Source organism: Mauremys mutica, chromosome 3 (genome assembly GCF_020497125.1).
Source record: "Mauremys mutica isolate MM-2020 ecotype Southern chromosome 3, ASM2049712v1, whole genome shotgun sequence".
Lineage (NCBI taxonomy): Eukaryota > Metazoa > Chordata > Testudines > Geoemydidae > Mauremys > Mauremys mutica.
The window spans coordinates 86,086,222-86,104,166 of NC_059074.1; the positions used below are offsets into that span (position 1 = coordinate 86,086,222).

At 38.8% G+C, this 17,945-nt stretch overlaps 1 protein-coding gene across 3 annotated transcripts in view; it reads right to left on the bottom strand.

Moving 5' to 3' along the window:
• The window catches only part of FYN (FYN proto-oncogene, Src family tyrosine kinase), a 177,175-nt gene that overhangs the window by 19,195 nt on the left and 140,035 nt on the right, over nt 1-17,945 (bottom strand). Inside the window, exons 6-11 of one of the 3 annotated variants that reach the window (XM_045010483.1) lie at nt 17,714-17,817; nt 13,552-13,701; nt 8,288-8,443; nt 4,802-4,981; nt 3,255-3,331; nt 2,999-3,152 (exon numbers count right to left, since the gene is read on the bottom strand). In XM_045010483.1, the coding sequence (XP_044866418.1) occupies nt 2,999-3,152; nt 3,255-3,331; nt 4,802-4,981; nt 8,288-8,443; nt 13,552-13,701; nt 17,714-17,817 (821 nt within the window). Of the gene's footprint in view, nt 1-2,998; nt 3,153-3,254; nt 3,332-4,801; nt 4,982-8,287; nt 8,444-8,891; nt 9,057-13,551; nt 13,702-17,713; nt 17,818-17,945 lie in introns of all 3 variants that reach the window. The other 2 variants (XM_045010482.1, XM_045010484.1) reach the window with 2 other exon arrangements.

The window sequence follows — 17,945 nt, forward strand, 5'->3', positions numbered from 1 at the left end:
AAAGGAAGGATAAGATTATTTCTGACCTTACTCAGACAGTCTTCAAGTCCAGAATAAGTTAAAGCTTCTGCAAAGAGACATAGCGTCAAGAGGCTTCAATCACTTTCCCCATCTCAAGAGTAGGTTAAACACATTCCCTGAAATCACAGAAGATCACAAACTTGAGGAATATAGAGGTAAATTAGAAGGACTGCTTGATTATTTTCAGGCCAGGTTTGAAGACTTGCAGAAGCTGAGATCCTGCTTCGCCTTTCTTATAAACCCATTCACGGTTGATGTGATCAATGATGGCTGTCCGATTCCCAAAACCATGATTACAGAAACATCTACTGTAGAAAAGGAATTACTGGAACTCCAGGCTCTAAAGACGATGCATGAATCACAGTCTACAATTGAGTTCTGGAAGCAAGTTCCAGGAACTAAGTATCTTCAACTCAAGAATACTAGTGTGTGACTCATTTCAATTTTTGGCACAAGATACTGCCGTGAATCGCTGTACTCTGTGATGAAGTTCATAAAAATCGAAAAATTGTGCAGTCCTTACAAATCAACATCTGACTGAGCATCTCCGTACCAGGTTGACAACATATCACCCAGTTTTTCAAAGACTTAGGACTAGGATGGAGACCCACAAGGCCTCTAGCTCTAGCAGTAATTAGCCATGATACAGTAAGTAGGATGTTAATATTTTTTAAAATGCATGTGTAAAGGTTGTGCGCGTCTTGTGGCTCTCGAACTTGTGAAGATTATCATATATGGCTAAGAGGGTCAGTAAGTTTGGCCACCCCTGTTATATACGGTTGCCAAGCTCAGCCAAAATTTACATTAGAGCAGGCTATAGAAGCATTAGCAAAACTAGGAAACCCTTTATACAAGATCTATCTAGAAACCTTCAGCACAGTGCTATCTGGAGTGATCCTGGGACAGTGCAGTTCATGCATCTTCTCTTGCTCAGGGCTCCGCTTTAAGGCACGATCTATACATAGCCCTAAATGACTTAAGTATGGCACAGGAGAGGAAGCTGCGGCATAGAAAGGGTAGGCAACTTGCACACAATAAGTTTGTGCTGGACACACAGAACTCAGGTCTCCTGACTCTCAGGCATGTATCCTAACCACAAGACCATTCTCTTTCCCCAACTTAAAACACTTGCCTGTCTTCATCAGTCCAAACAATCTGTACTCTCTCTGAGTCCAAACTTTTCCCATCCTAACTTTAATCACTTTTTATTATCCTATAAAAAATGAAGATTATCCACAATGTAAATAAAACGAGGGCACGTGGGGCTTCCAGGGATTTCTAATATATTAAAAGAGCTAAGCTCTTCTAGGAGATGTAACCCAGAAAGGAAACAGGACATCCAAGGATTTCCTATGAATTCTAAGCTCAGAAAATGTTGTCCAGCAACGTTGCCTACTAAAACAAATAGTTAGTCATGTCAAAATATACTCTGGGGGCTTTCCAAAGAGAGAAAAAAGTGGTCGTGAAACAAAAAGGAGATCATATTTTTTTCTACTGTGCATTTTTTCCCCAAGCTATTTTATGGGCTGGATCCTACTGCCTTTACTCAAGCACACCTCTCACACTTCACATATGGGATAGGCTGGAGGGAGAGGATCCTGTATACTGGACTGCGCACTTACCGCTCAAATCAGCAACTTTCTGCATCGGTACTTTTCATAGTTTCTTTAAGAGCTCAGACAGAAAAAAAGAGGCTCTCCCTGTAAGCTGATCTCTCATACCGCTCTCAAATAAGTGGAAAGACACAGTAAGCAACTGTTAGCACTAGTGTGAATGTAGGCTGGTTAGGGTGCCACATTTCTGCAAACAAGTGCAGCTGACAACAGCTGAAAGAAATTTATAGGGATCTCAATGGCATGATGGCTTTTGCTCTCACTGAAATATGCAGCACTCTGTGAACTCTTTGGCTCCTTTGGTGAACATTTCAGAGCCAGAAAGCAAAAGAAAACTCTTTGCTAAAACAGAAACAGATTCCATACTAGAACAGGGACATTTGGTTAAGATAAAAGCTCTTAATGGGTTATGAAGTATTTAAACCTCCCTACTTTTTGATGACATATAATATGGTTTAACAAATGGCCCAAGGGTTAATGGAGTTCAAATATCTGGAGTGGTATTTATTGATATATATTGGGCAAGTACTGCCATTGGACAGACCAAAACTTGCAAACTTGAACACACACTGAAAAATTAGGAATGACTAGTAAAGAATTACTGAATACAAAGTGTGTGTGTGTCATGGCTCAGCATGAACATAGGATTTTTAAAATAGTGCCTTTAAAGGAAATGCAATAAGGGTTGCTATAAAAACTTACCATCTCAAAGGGTATTGTATATCAGTGGTTGCTCATGCCCAGCAATCTGTGTGGCAGTGGAGAATGGTTTTCATATTAAAAAAAACCCTAAAAGCTCCCAAAGAAAATATTGTTCTCAGACACACAGCTGTATTAAAGAATGAGTACGTGATTAAAGTAACTTACTCCAAAATGGACTAAAAACCAAGAAAAATGAAGTCCAGCACAGCAATATTTACCATGATTAGTGCACACAGGAAGAAAAAAATTATTTCATTAGAATATGTATATGAACACATGCCTCAGCTTACACACATATATGTTACTTAGTGCTGTTGGTTTTTTGTTGTTGTTCTTCAGCTTTCCTTGTGAAGATGTGGGGAGTGGAGGAGTTCTCTGTCTGACAGGGCACATGGATGATATTGTTTTCAGTTGAGGGCTGGCCAGAATTAGCTAGAGAAGTCACAGTTAAGCAATTATTCATTCCTCCTCTCCTGGGCTTTATGTACTACCTCAGCAAAGCTCCCAGCCCTCTGTCAGGATTAGGAATTAAAACATGAGTTAATATTTTTTTATAGAAGGTCAGATCCTGAACTTGAAGCAACCTCTTGGTATTTTAGCATGTTTTTTCCTTCATCTGTTTAAAAAACCATATTCAAGGTTACATTTGCTACTGTGCCCACCTTGTCTCGCTGTGTATTCATTGTCTTCAATCAATCTTGCTAATCCAAAGTCAGCAATCTTGCATATTAGGCCATTCCCCACCAGGATATTTGCAGATCGCAGGTCTCTGTGTATATAATTCATTCGCTCAATGTACGCCATCCCTCCAGCAACCTGTTAGAAGCACAGCTCTCAATAGGCGTGATTTAACAATGATGCCCTACACAGTTGCGGTACAAAACACATGCAGCTAATTGCTTATAAATTAAGACATACCTGTGCTGCCATGTCCACTAAATTCGGTAACTTTAAGGCTCTTCCTTCTCCATCTTTTAAGAAGTCTAGCAAACTCCCTGCAAATGCAAAAGTTAACACTGAAGAGTCACTTTAAGAAAACAAGGTTATTAATGAGGAGGGAGGGATTCAGTTTAGTACACAGTATTTAATAGCAATATTTTTGGTTGAAATGACACCGTGTCAAGTTTCCAGAATTAAGGGAATATTTCAAAAACAGGGCAACTCCCACTTACAGATGCATATTAATTACAAATCAATTCTTGATAAGATGCTACTGCTAATTCACTATATTCTCCTATATATTTGTAGAAGATTATGTAACTAGACCAAAAAAAAAAAGGAAAAAAACCCCCAACCCAGTTGTCATGGGTGGCGGGTATCAAAGGCTGGAGTAGTCTGAGCCTCCCCAAAAAGCCCTGTGTGGCCCTGCCCATGCTCCACCCCCAGACCACCTCCTGCGGCTCTTCCCCCATGGCCCGGGGGGATGATTCTGGGTGGCTGAGTTGGTGCTTGCACCGCCTGCTTGACACTCCAGGGCTGGAGGCGTGTGTGTGTGTGTGTGTGTGTGTGTGTGTGTGTGTGTGTTGGGCTCAAATGGGGGAATCTCTGTTGGAAAGTCTGAGCCAAAACAGGCTTCATCTTTCAGGAACATTTCTATAACAGAGAGCGTTTTCAAGAAAAGCACGCGCTTGGCACTGAGCCTTTAATCATAATATGCAAGTTAGAAAATGCTCGGATGCCTCTGAGGAGAGAGAAGGAGGGACACCTGCCAGGAAAATAAAAATCAACTCCAAATAGATTAAAAGAAACCACTAAAAACTGTAAAAAGTATCCTCCATTGTACAATGAAATTCCCTTTAGAACTTGTTCCTTTATTTGGTTCATTTACTTTTCCAAAACAAACGCATCTTTTCGTCTTCCCCTCAGCACTGGTGCAACATTTGACAGACAAGCTAGCTAAAAGTTTTCCTTAGTTCATTTTACTAGATTGTTACCAAAGTTAAGTAGCTAAAAGTGTATGTACATATCATTTACAATGATATATGGCGCAGCCTGAAAATTAAGCTGTCTTCTGAGGGCAGTCTGTGTCCTACAAGGCTCAGCACTGCCACAGGAAAAAAAAAATCTCAGACTGACAACATGAACACCGACAAGAGATTCAATATGAACACTCTGGTGCCAGTAGAGTTAGGGTTTCCCGAAGCAATATACAATATAGTTCAACGGTAGAACTTTTGAAACTCGTGTTATCAAGGAGGAGAAGATGCCATTTTAACTGGAACACTTATGCTGTATCTGCCTGTTTAATTTTTTTTTCAAACTGTGTGATTTGTACAGAACCATATAAACATTTTCAATTCTTGGGGCCCAATTCAGACCTGGGGTAATAATCTGTGCCTACTTATGCCCAGGACTGAATTTGGTCCAACATTCTTTACACTGTGCATGCACACCCACCCACAGGTGCTTGAACATACAAAAATACTTGTTACTGATAAGGACCAAGGTCAGAAGCACTATTTCACCTTTATTCATGTACTCGGTGACAATATAGATCGGCTCTTCAGACACCACGGCATAAAGCTGGACTAGCTTGTCATGCTTTAGCTTCTTCATGATTTGAGCTTCCTCTAGGAAGGATTCTGGGGACATTGTGCCAGGCTTCAGAGTCTTTATTGCCACTTTAGTATTTCCGTTCCATGTACCTACAACCAATCCATAGATAATTTGTTACGTTAAACATCCTTCTGTCTGGAAAAGAAAACTAACACCTAATTTAAGTGCAGAGTTATTTACAAGGACACCAATATTATTTTTATTTTTAAAACTGCTTTACTCTTTTTTGCTCTTTGTTGTTTACATTTCTTCCTATCAATTTAGTCCTTTCTCGTTATGGCAAAGTATTATTTTTCATTACCAATACAGGGACTGATCTCTCCATCCTTACTCAGGCTCTGACATCAGTGTAAGTTTTGCCTGAGTAAGGAATTCAGGATTGAGCGCCTGATGTTGAAATTAACACTTATTTTTCTGCTCATATAGGATAGCCTCAGTGATGTCAGTACAGCTTCAGGAATAGGGCTGGCTAGTTCACTACTGCTACATACATTGTCAGAAATAGATACTGACAGAAACTGGTCTGTTACACAGAATCCTTGTAATTACAGGAGTCAGCAAGGAAGGAAACAAAGGCAAACGCTTAATTTTTTTTTTTTTTAAACTCAGAAATTAGTGGTGCAGGCTCTCCAGACTGGTTCTGCACTTAACACTGACTGTGAAAGTGGCACCATGGGGTTCCATGATCATTGTATCTCAATAATTTAACATAAAATTTGATCCCTTTATAGAGTTATTTTTGTGCCTTATTGAACAACACCAAATTACTTAGGTAGACAATAATACTGGGTGAAATTCACTTTGTGTGTGTGGGCAGCAAAGGACTTACATGCTATTTAAATTCCACTTAAGCCCTCAAAATAGGGCATAAGTAGGACTGATGTGGTGCTGGTACTTTGTCAGGGGTGAATTTTACCTACAATCAGTAAGTAGCAGTGATCAGTCCAAGTGAGTAGTATGAATAACCCAAAGGCGAAAATGTTTGCACATAGTGTTTGCACAATTATGACTAAATTAGTAAAAATCAAAGCCTGCTTATGTTCAATTTGAAAAAAAAAGTGTGTGTGTGGGAAGACTGCTGAGTTTTTAAAATAAATTGTTCTCTCTGACTACTTGAGCAAATTCTTCTTATTAGTAATCCTGGTTCAGCATAGCTGCACTTGTAATGCACCCCAGATAAGGTAGTGAAATGCAAGCTGGAAGAACACTGCTTGACTTTTAGATTTCAGGGAAAATGTTGCAGGGTTGGCAGAAAACTTTACCATCTGTAAAACGGAGTGCATTTTATATGGAGTCATTGAGAAACAGACAGAACCACACAGTGCCATTTACAGAGTCACTTCGTGGAATAACAGCACATTTTAAAACACCATGAACATGTACACTAAGGATGGAATCCTGGCCCCCGGAAAGTCAATAGAAGTTTTGCCATTGATATCAATGAAGCCAGGATTTTATTCCAACTTCATGCAAAATTAATTGCATGTTATCTATTTACTCTTGACTTATTAAACTATCCCAAGACTCATTCTATCAACCTTGAGGACGTGCATGGTGTGAGTCCATTGTAAAAACACTTTATCTTCTGTAACTTTCTCCATTTAAAAAAAATCAAAATAAAAAGGTTGTTTAAAAATCCCTAAAACCTTACTAAAATTTTCATTGAAATAATTATCAATTTTTTTTTTAAACTATGATTCGGTATTTTTATCTGCTATTGAGATCACCACTAGCAGTAATTTCCATTACTGGAGATCTGCTTATGTACGGTACTTTGTCTATACCTGGCTGGCTACTATTAAAATAAATTATTAATAGCAAAACCTGAGTAATTTGTTTTAGGATTTAACCAGCTCTAATTTTATGCTGATTAAGGGTCAATCATAGATTACCACCACATATTACTTCCTCGTTATTATAGACATATTTTTTCTTGATTGTGCTTGCATTTCTTTCGGTCTGCTAGCTGCACTGTTCATAATTATGAATGCAGTATATTTAAGTACTAGTATTTGGGACACTTTTTATTATATTTGCTGCTAGGGTGACCAGACAGCAAATGTGAAAAATCAGGACAGGGTATGGGGGGGTAATAGGAGCCTATACAAGAAAAAGACCAAAAATTGTGACTGTCCCTATAAAATCGGGACATCTGGTCACCCTATTTGGTGCTGAAGTTAATTCTATTTAAATCTATGACATACAGAGCCATTCACTGAGAAGTAGCACAAGTTTGCAGGAAAGTTTCCCCTTACAAATTTTCCTATTTATTTTCAGTCATAGATTGATGTAAGTTCCTATGGACACTAATGTAAAATACAGATGGTTTCCTTTGCATCATATGTTGTTAGTAATTTTGTTACCCAAAGCATTTAAACAAAGGATCAGATTCACTGGTCCACACTGGCTGTTTTGCACCATTCCCACAATGCAAAGCAGCTGCAAAGTCCCAGTTTAACCAACTGGTTGAGCTGGATTTACAGCTGCTTTGTGTCACTGCAGCAGCATAAAATAGCTAGCCCACACTGGTCCTACTGGCCTATGATTCTTAGATAATATCATTGTTAATGATAATGTCGTCTTAATATACTGGGCATCTTTTTTATTGATTTTGATAGGGTTGTGTAGAGTATAATTTAGTGCAAAGACTAACTCGCTACTTATAAAATAGCTGCAGTGCTGTATTTTGGTGCTGCTAAGATTTAAAAGTATACAAATATTTTTTTAAATTATTATTTTATAATCAATAAAAATTGAAGACCAGGTAGAAGGGATTAACTGGGCAAGTGGCAGGAGCACGGCCACTGAATTTACAACTTGCAAAAATCCCTTGGTTTCAAAACAGCTGTGCAGGTCATGACTTTGTCCTCCCAATCCCCAGATTTCTTTACTCAGGGGTTATGAACTGCAAACTAAACTAGTGAAGTCAATGACTGGGAAAGCTATCCTGGCAAAGTCAGCTATCCCCATATTCACTCTTATTTTTAAAACAGGGAAAGTGGTTGTTTTAGGGCCTGATCCTGTAAACACTTCCCTGTGTGAGGAACTTTCCACATGTGTGTGTTTTCAGGGTCAGCTGCTTAATTAACAGTTATGCTTTACACATTCAGTATTACTTCTATTTCATTATCTTATTTAGTCATATGAGTAAATTTAAAGCAATTAATAAAATTTAAAGTAATAAATCCCTCATACCAGTGAATGTGAAGGGAAAAAAGTGAACACAATGTTTGCCATAGGGTGATCATAACAGTCAGTCTGATCACATCAACAGACATAGGGTAATATTTCAAACAATTTGATTGTTTTGCTTAAAAATCTCTATTCAAAAGGTTTATTTCTTTTAAGATGGCCTTAAAAGATCCATCCAAAACAAAACATATTCTCTGCCTTACCACGCCACACTTCAGCGAAACACCCCTGACCAAGCTTCTGTTCCAGAAATAATGAATCACGTGCAACTTCCCATGCATCTTTAGCCAATCCGACGGTTTGTGGAGTATGATTCGAAGCAATCACAGTTAAGTTAAAACACAAACCATCAGCTTTCTCTATAGGAAAGGAAATTAATAAAAATACTTATAATCCAAAATTATGCATGCATCGAGAAAGATGGAAGGTGATTTGTCCTTCAGTGCCAAGTGAAGTTTTTGCAAACACTCATATTTGAAACTGAAGGTAGGGAGTTTATGCCAGCTTGCTAAAAGACCGTTTTTATAATTAAGATTAGAACGTGAGCTTTGATGTATTATTAAGGCTAGGGTAATTTGTCAAAACTGAAACCTTGCAAAGGAACATATGATATCAGTTTTCTTTTGCCATAAATTACTTCAGATGTTTGAAACTAAAAATGTTCAAAGTCAACGACATGTCTAAGACATTTTTCCAAATGAAAAAAAATTTTTTTTTGGTCTGGCCACTTAACATTTTGACTTCCACCTTCCACCTTGTAATTCTCAAACAGGAAGATTATTTTAGAATAATAGTTTCACTCCGTACCCATCCATACTTCCCCAAACTGCCCATTTCCCAGTCTCTTGATCAACTGTAGGGATTCTCGTGGAATTTCCCAGACATCTTTGGTTTTGACAGATAGATCAGTAAGCCTTGGCATTCCTTTATGACAGGGGACTACTAAGCGGCAGCAAAGACCCGCAGCTCTCTCTGATGGAGCAGAAATGCAACAAACAGCAAAGAGGAAAGAAAAAAGTTTGACATGAAACAAAAATAGTAAGCATAAAAACAATGCTACTCACAACAGCTGTTAGTAGCATAACAAAGCATCTCTGAAGATTAGAAATTGAACACTGGAACATATTCTCTTGAGCCAGAACAGGAAATATTTTAGTACCTGTTTCTACACTCTTGAACTGAAGCTGATTGCCAATTGTTTTCTTACTTGAGGTAATGCCCTGGTATAGTAACTCAGGATTTGTTCCCAATACCGCATGTTCATAATTAATTGGTGCAGTATAGATTAATATATTTATTTAAAAATACCTAATGGTAACTCATAAACTAGTTTATTTATACACTTCACGTGAAATTGAGTTACAAAAAAATTAGTAAAGATTATTTCCGTTTTTCTGAAAACCACTGAATGACAAAAAATTGGCAGGCACTTTATGGCATTGTAGGTTTTTGTATTGCATTTAGCTCTGTGTGATGGCAACCATACTGGCAAACACACCAGGGACTGAACAGTGAACCTCTAAAACCTACAAGCATGAGCTAACAGATGTATTGGAGCATAAGCTTATAAGGTGCCATGGGACTCTTTGTTGCTTTTTACAGATCCAGACTAACACAGCTACCCCTCTGATACTTAAGCATAAGCTGTTATAGCTTCAACTAAAGCTCTGTAGACAGAGGCTGTAACAACCCATGTGCTCTGTAGATCAACAGAGAGGAGGACCTGTAACACCCACCCACTGGTAGGTTACATCTGCTCCTTTTTGGACAGATTAAGGCTACTCCTCATTGTAACCTCACTGAAAACTGACTAGCAGCAGACAGGATTGGAACAGGAATGACTCCAATTCATACAATTGTAGGCTCCCTATTCTATTATTAATAATCATTATGATTTATATATTGCTGTAAAGGCACATTGCACTTCCCAAAACAGATCGGACAAGAAGGATCCCTGCCCAGATTACATTTACACTTTAACACAGAGACAACAGAACAGGGCAAGGATGTAGATCACTATTAAACTTAAATTTTCATTCACTTTTGCAACATTCCCTTCTAGGCAGATGAGAAGTTTGTGCATCAGAATGAAATGGGAGGGGTAGAGGCAAAACAAAGCTCGGCCTTCTCAGCTGAAACATCGTGGGATAACAGGAGCTCTCTTTAGGTAGCTGAAGTAGTTTTGCAGAAAACGAAAGGAGAAAGTTTGTACCTCTTTTAGCAAATCAAAGACTGCAAATCAGGGAACCTGAGCCAGCAAGTCAGCCTGTTCGTTTGGAAGCACCTCCATTGGGAAGGTTAGAATAATGGCTACTCAATGAGTGTTTCTTTAGATGTTTGGAAGCCTCTGCATGAGCTTGGGTGGCTGCAACAGGGAATTTAGGGATCTCATGGTCTTCTGCTCTCCTTTAATAGAGAGGAACCTGTCAGTGCTGGCATCAAAGACATTTGCTGCTCCAAGGAAACGGACACTGAATGCCTAAGAATAGACCAGACCCACTTTTTCATGAATAGCCTGTCACTCCGAATGTTTTGGCATGGGTGACTGGAATTCAAGTGCCCTGTTAGTGGAAAGTCTGGCTGACTTCAGGCCATCCTGAGTCAGAGCTAGTATTATCTTAGTACCTTTGATCCCTTAGGTTTATGCATGAAACTCAAGATATTGTACCGGAGATGAGAGGAAATGCCTTGGACCTAAGGGTCCAAGTATTTATCGTTGTTTAGTGTAAAATCACCTTGAGTATAAGTTATAACCACTATCTCAGGTTGGCCCATCAGGAAGAAGGAAGAGGAGAAAGCAGGGCAGGGCAGGAATATGGCACACAGAAAACAGAGCATGGATATAACATACAGAAAAAAAAAACCGTGAAAGCTTTTCTTAAAACATGCATTGTTCGAAAATCTTTCATAAAATACATTCGAGTCACTTATTATGAAAAGCTAAGACAAGAATTTTCTTAAAAATACATGCTTCCATTTTAAAATATGCCTACTGAAAGGTATTTTGACCTTTTACATAAATATTAGTCAGCGTGTTCAGAGCTTGGGCCTTTAAGTTGTAAGTATTGTATATACAATTTGAACCTAATCATGGAAGATGAAACAATGCATCTTGCACTGCTGGGTAGAGGAAAAAGGTACAATTTCATTAATTATTATGCAACGAAAAGATGTTGAAGGACAGATGAAATATAACCTCCCTCCCAAATGAAGTACTGCAGGAGTCATCATCTTCACATTTTTTTTTAATCAGCCATTAGTATTTTATATAAATAAAATATGGAGAGTGCTGTATATGTAACACTCAATGGAAAAATATAGGCAATATAGTATACATAAATGTATATGGAAGTATGAGTACACATTTCAGGTAAATTATTTCTCTCTCTGTCTTTAATGACACTTTCAGGCAGTCAATAATTAGCATGGAGCGCTCCTTGCTCCACTAGTAATACTTTGCTGTAACATGCTATATGTCAGCACTTGCTAATGCAGAGTAAATTCAGGCACTAAAATGTGAGAATTAAATTCAGCAGCTCTGTTGGCTTACAAATGTAACTTTGGAAAAAACCTTTACCATAATAAAATATTACCTTTAATAAGCTCTGCATCAATCCCATGTAACATTTTTTGCCAAATCAACTCAGAGTGCTTTAAACTGGTTTCTTCAGTTGCTTGTTAGTACCAGTGACCAATCGGTACAAATTAATGTTGTCAATGTCAAAAGGTTGTGCAGGGTGTGGAATGATTATATGCTTTTTAATTAAAGTGCATGGTGCTGAAACAAGCCAATTAAGAGTAATTTAGAGAAGTATGCAGCTCACTTTTGTGCCTTGTGCCAGCTAGGGGGTGGCCCTTCACAATTATTGCCCATCCTGCCATGCCTGAGAGTCACATTTAATATTGGTGATCACAAACCTTGGGGGAAAACAGATTCTGTCTGTATTAAAAGCATGGCCTAGCCTGAGAGGGATAGATAATGAGATATGAGAGCCTTTCATGTTGCTGAATTAAATCCAGTCTAGGAAGGTGGTGCCAGAAAGTTGTTACTATTTAACATCTGTCAGATGGCCTGCGCAAAATGAGTTTGTGGTCTCAATCCGCTTTCCATTAAAAAGTGGCGACAATACAACGCATCATCACAACGATTAATTAGCAGAGGCATGTTGCTAGTTTTGCATGGGGGTCAAGGACTGAATGGGCATGGAGACTGTACTATTTTCCCACCCCCGTGTTCAGGCACAGTGGCAGGGTTGTGTGGGGAAGGCTGCACTCCAGCTGTTTATGTACTACCCGGTCTGCAGCTAAACAGAGGACTTGTGCCCTAAATACACACAAACATCTAGAGTATGATATTCAAAAGGACTCCATGTTGGCTCCACTCTACTTCTAAGGGCCTGTCTACCCAAACCATTAGTTTGCAGCAAGATGGGGAATTAATTTACACCACACTAGCCTGCCAAGGACTAACTGTCCACTTGCACATTGCTGACATGCATTAACAACTCTTCAGTTCCTTTTGATCTACTCCTCTTTGAAATGGGACTAGATCAAAGTGCACTAACAAACTTGTTAATGTGCATCAGCCCTGGATAGACAGTTTGTAGCATGTGGAGTGGATTCACATCCCACTTTGCTATGAACTAAATGTTTGTGTAGACAAGCCCTCCGCCAGTGGGAATTTTAACATTGATTTCAATAAGAGAAAAGCTAGGCCAATGCTGAGTACTTCTGAAAAAAAGTGCACCCTCATTAATTTTTTTCTACAAAAAGAAAAGTATTTACTTCAGAAAAAACTGAATTGGCATTACGTGCAGTAGCAACACCGGTTAAAGCCAATCAGAAAATGAAGCAAAAGTGATGAAATGGGAAGCAGCTAAATTACAAAGGGAGTCAAAACGTCAGATCTGAATGACCCCGTGCTCTTATAGATCCTGAATCAAAATACTGATCTGAATTTTACTGTTGACAACTAACTCAGTTATGGATATGAATTTTGTTGTTCAAGCTCATCTGTAGTCTAAACCCTGGTAATTGCAAAATTCTTTTTGTTCTGAGAACAAGATGTATCCAATGCAAATGAGTTTAAAAAATAACGACTGAAATGCCATGTACCAAGTAGGAATTATTTGGATAATTGTATCACTAGGAAGTTCCCCATAGCCCTGTCCCACAGTCATGCAGTTTACAAAGTACATAGCTTAGATGAGTGCACAAATGTACATCGGGGATTTTAGAAAATAAAAACAACAGGAGAACAGATGAAGTTTCACTGCCTATGTACCTTATGAATGGTGTGTAAAACTGCTTATAAATAATGGGAAAGGGATAATAAAGATGCACTGCAGTGCATGAGTCACTTAATAAAAAGACTCCTTAGGACATCTTACAGAAAGGGGCGAGGTCAACAGGAAACATTTCTGTTTTGCAACAGCTGAGAGAATCAGATATTTATCTGCAAAGTTACCTGAATAATGTTGAACTAGCTGCTGAAGAGTTTCAAACTGTGCCCTAGTTGTGATATAATATCCGCCACTGTCAAGTTTACGAATCTTATAATGTTTGACATGGTCTCCTTTCATATCATCCCAATCACGAATAGACAGGGAATAGGCACCTGTTCAAAGTAAGGAGAAAAAAAAGTATAAGCAGTCGTTTTTAGGCAATTTTAAAAAAAAGTGTCAGTCACTTATTATTAGACAAAAAAGACACTGCACAGAAATAGCAAATATTGTACTTTAAATAAGAACTGGTGAGCCTTACAAAATTACAGTGAGTGCCCTTAATATCTTAGGCCCAGATTCTCATTTACACAAAGGCCCCTTTACACTGGTCTCTCCGAAATGAGGGGCCTTTGTGTAAACAAGAATTTATGTCTTAACATTTACTCCTTGAGGTTGTTAAATTTACTTTCCCAATTTTAAGTGTCAGGTTACACTGCAAATACTGTGGTTCAGGTAAATGGCAACATATAGTAAATGTCGAGATTTTCATGGCACCTGCTGGAGATAGTGCTTTTCATCCAGAAGAATCCCAAATTGCTTTTCAAACATTAACAACCAATTAATAAACTTTAAATGCAGCAATCACTTTGTCCACTACTGCAGTGCAGCCATCTTGGAGAGAGAAAACATGGCAACATTAAGCAGGAACACAGACATGCAAGAATGATGCCCATTGAACATGTCTCTCCAAATCCACGGTAGGACTCTAGGCATTAGACAGAATGGAAAGCAGACATACAAATCTGTCCTCTCCCTTATCAGAGGTGACAATATATCCTACAGCATGAACCAGTTTTCTGAATAGAAGATTAGTGACTTCAGAACTGAAGGAGCTGAGATAATGCATCTTTATTGAAAGCTTAAAGGAGACTGTGTCCACACAAAATTGATTCAAGCTCATGAGAACCTGCACCGTCATAAACTCTATTGCTCTGGTGCCATTTTTCCTCCTCATAAATGAAGAGGCAATCAGGAATATGCTGGTGGAAGCTGCCCTTTTTTATAGTTTCAGTCTGCCCAATACATGGGATTGGTCACTACAGCCTCCAGGCTTGATGAAAAACAATACTGATTGGCTGTCCATTAGAACTAATTGTACCTTTTGTGACAACCTATAGATTAACTCCTTTCAGCAGTATCACTGGTGAAACGGTGCTTAAAAGCAGCTATGCAACCAGCTCGTCTGCTAGAAAGTATCTCCCCAGGTCCAACCTGAAGACAATTGCAAGGAGGAGACAGATATAGAATTTAAAAATTCCTTTGGTCATACTGGATTGCAACAGACTTCCTGTGAGCTGTTCACCACAGATTTGAGCTCCAGTGAGCAAGACCCTCATAGGGCACGTCTGCACTGCAAAGAAAAACTGGTAGTGCTGAGTCTCAGAGCCCAGATCAATTGGCTTAGGCTGAGGGGTTAAAAGTAGCAGTGTAGACATTCCTGCTCAGGCTGGAGCCTAGCCTCAGAGACTCTCACTATCACTGAGTTTTGAGAATGTCAACATTGCTATTTTTAGCTCTGGAGCCTGAGCTAATTGACTTGGGCTCTGGGACTTGGTACAGCATGCTTTTCTTTGCAGTGTAGACACACCCCGGGCCTGCTGCAAGAGCACTCAAACTCCTGTTATTCATCCTCTTGGATTAGGAAAAACACCACCAGGAAAACTGCTGATGTTTATATACATTTGATTCTGTTTTGTAAGAGAGGGAGACATACTCAGGAGGAGAGAAAGATTTTTGTTAGCATGGAGCAAAAATTGCACATTTAGGAGCTTATTTTTCTGAAGAGATTTCCCTATTGAGATAAATACATCTCTAGAAGTTGAGTTCAGAGATTCTTTTTTAAAACAGTTTGGGCGTCAGGGGAATAAACCTGCTCTCAAGCTATGCTCTGTAATGACATTTTTACCTCAGAGTCCTACTCATGCAAGCTTTCCAGGCATAGTTCTTTACCTAGATATCTAGGCTTTTGTAAGACTTGCACCACTGGCAACATCTGTATTTTCCTCAGTCACACTCACCATCTGATTAGTATTTTAGATTCTTTAGAAAAATGTAAACATAGTCTTAGGCTCCAGTCCTGCAATTGGATGTGTGTGTACAGGCCCTTGTGGAGCTCCATTGACCTCAGATCCAATGGAAGGACTGGAGAATCTTCATGTATTTCATTGTTCAATACCCTACAGTGTACTTACTAACTGGGTAATAAGGGACAAATACACACATAGATGTATGGATAAAATATTACATATACACAAGCATACAACATTTATGAACTTTAAAAAAAACCCATAAAACAAACAGCATGGAGGAGGGGAGAATGACCATACAGACAAGTAGTGATGACATGTCTGGGGAGTCAGGCACTGAAAGGATGAGACGACAGGTTTGATTTATTTATTTTCAAAGTGGGGGGAGTGGGAAAGCTTTACCAAAGAGGGTTAAACTCACAGCTGAAGTCATCAAGCTTAATACTTTTAACGTGATCTTGGCTGATTCATAGATTTTAAGACCAGAGAGACCATTATGATCATTTTGTCTGACCGTATAACACAGGCCATAGATTTTCAGTGATTCCTACATCAAGTCTATAACTCTCATTGAGCTAGAGCGCATGAAAGTCTTGATTTAAAGACTCCAAGAGATGGAGAATCCACCACTCCATCCTCCAATATGTTTTATTCTTTGATCTGAATGGGAAATTGGCTATATTTTCTCTTTCACCATCTTCCCTGAGATGCTCCATGGATGAGTCGGCAATGTTGACAATGGACATGAAATTAAATAAAACACAAAACCCCTCAATTTTCAACAGAAGCCTGTCCTGTTGCTGTAGAAAGCCTCAGCAAAGTCATGCAGCAAAGAAAATGAGGTTGATGTTATAAGCACATCCCTGGTGGTTTACCCCCATGTTAAGGTGTTTTTGTTTCTCCTAAAAAGCTCTAAGAGAAAAAACAGATTCAGCTAAAGGAAATAGTGTGGATGTTCTGAAAAACTATCACTCTGCAAACAAGGTCAAATAACTGTTGTTCAGAATTATACATAAATCTACTCCTGAAGGGTAGAAGCATGCTTATAACAGTCAAGTTTTCAAACTAGCCTAGGGTGTCATGCTCTCCATATTTTAATCAGGAGTCAGTGACATGGAACGTCTAGAAGCTATATGGCCATAGAGGCTATGAAGACTGTGCCTTGACTCTGGTTGCTACGCTATGGGCACTTGTATCTGGCTGCTATACTAAGAGCAAGCTGCAGGGTAATAGCATGGGAAGCTATCCTTTTGAAGCAACAGAATATCAACTCTGACATTCCATTCGGAATTAGGGGCTCTGAAGGAATGATTTGGCACTTGCACCTGAATTATTAAACAGGATGTATCATATGATGAGAGGTCAGATTGAAAGATATAAATGGTGCTACTCTTCTAAGTCCTGTCAAAAATCTTAGCTCTACCCACTCATGACGTCAACTCTTCACACAATGCTCCTTCTTTTCACACACTTCTGAAATACTTGAATTTAAAATTGTTAAACAAATTCTGTGAAATTAACATTCTAAAGCAGGGGTCGGCAACCTTTCAGAAGTGCTGTGCTGAGTCTTCATTTATTCACTCTCATTTAAGGTTTCGCATGCCAGTAATACATGTTAATGTTTTTAGAAGGTCTCTTTCTATAAGTCTATAATATATAACTAAACTTTTGTTGTATGTAAAGTAAATAAGGTTTTTTAAACATTTAAGAAGCTTCATTTAAAATTAAATTAAAATGCAGAGCCCCCCAGACTGGTGGCCAGGACCCGGGCAGTGTGAGTGCCAATGAAAATCAGCTCGCGTGCCGACTTTGGCACCCGTGCCATAGGTTGCCTATCCCTGTTCTAAGAGATGAGGAAAAACAAAAAACAACCCCTTACTTATATCCATATGAGAAGGTGAGATTTGAACATTTTAATTGTACAGAAATAAATAATGGTTTTCACTGAATTGAGTTGTAGTGATCACTGCAGTCTGACTAGGTGATATCTTTCTATCTCAGTTTCATTCACAAGAGAATCTTGCTGACTTGTCATAACCATGAGCTACAATTTCTGTCTTACACTTACCATTAATATTCATAGAACTGGCCATCTTACCTTTGGTGGTTTCACTTTCACGGATAAGGAAGGTACCTCGTGGGTTTCCAAATGACAACAGCTGTCTCTCAGCATCTTTTCGGCCAAGTTTGCCAAAGTACCACCTTAAAAACATAAGAGGAGGTAAGAAAAATGCTAGATAGGAATCCCAGTAGGGTCTTGCAAAACTCCAAAATAGTAGATCATTGAAAAAAATTACAGATCCCTCTATTCTGTCCACTGTGGTCCTCAT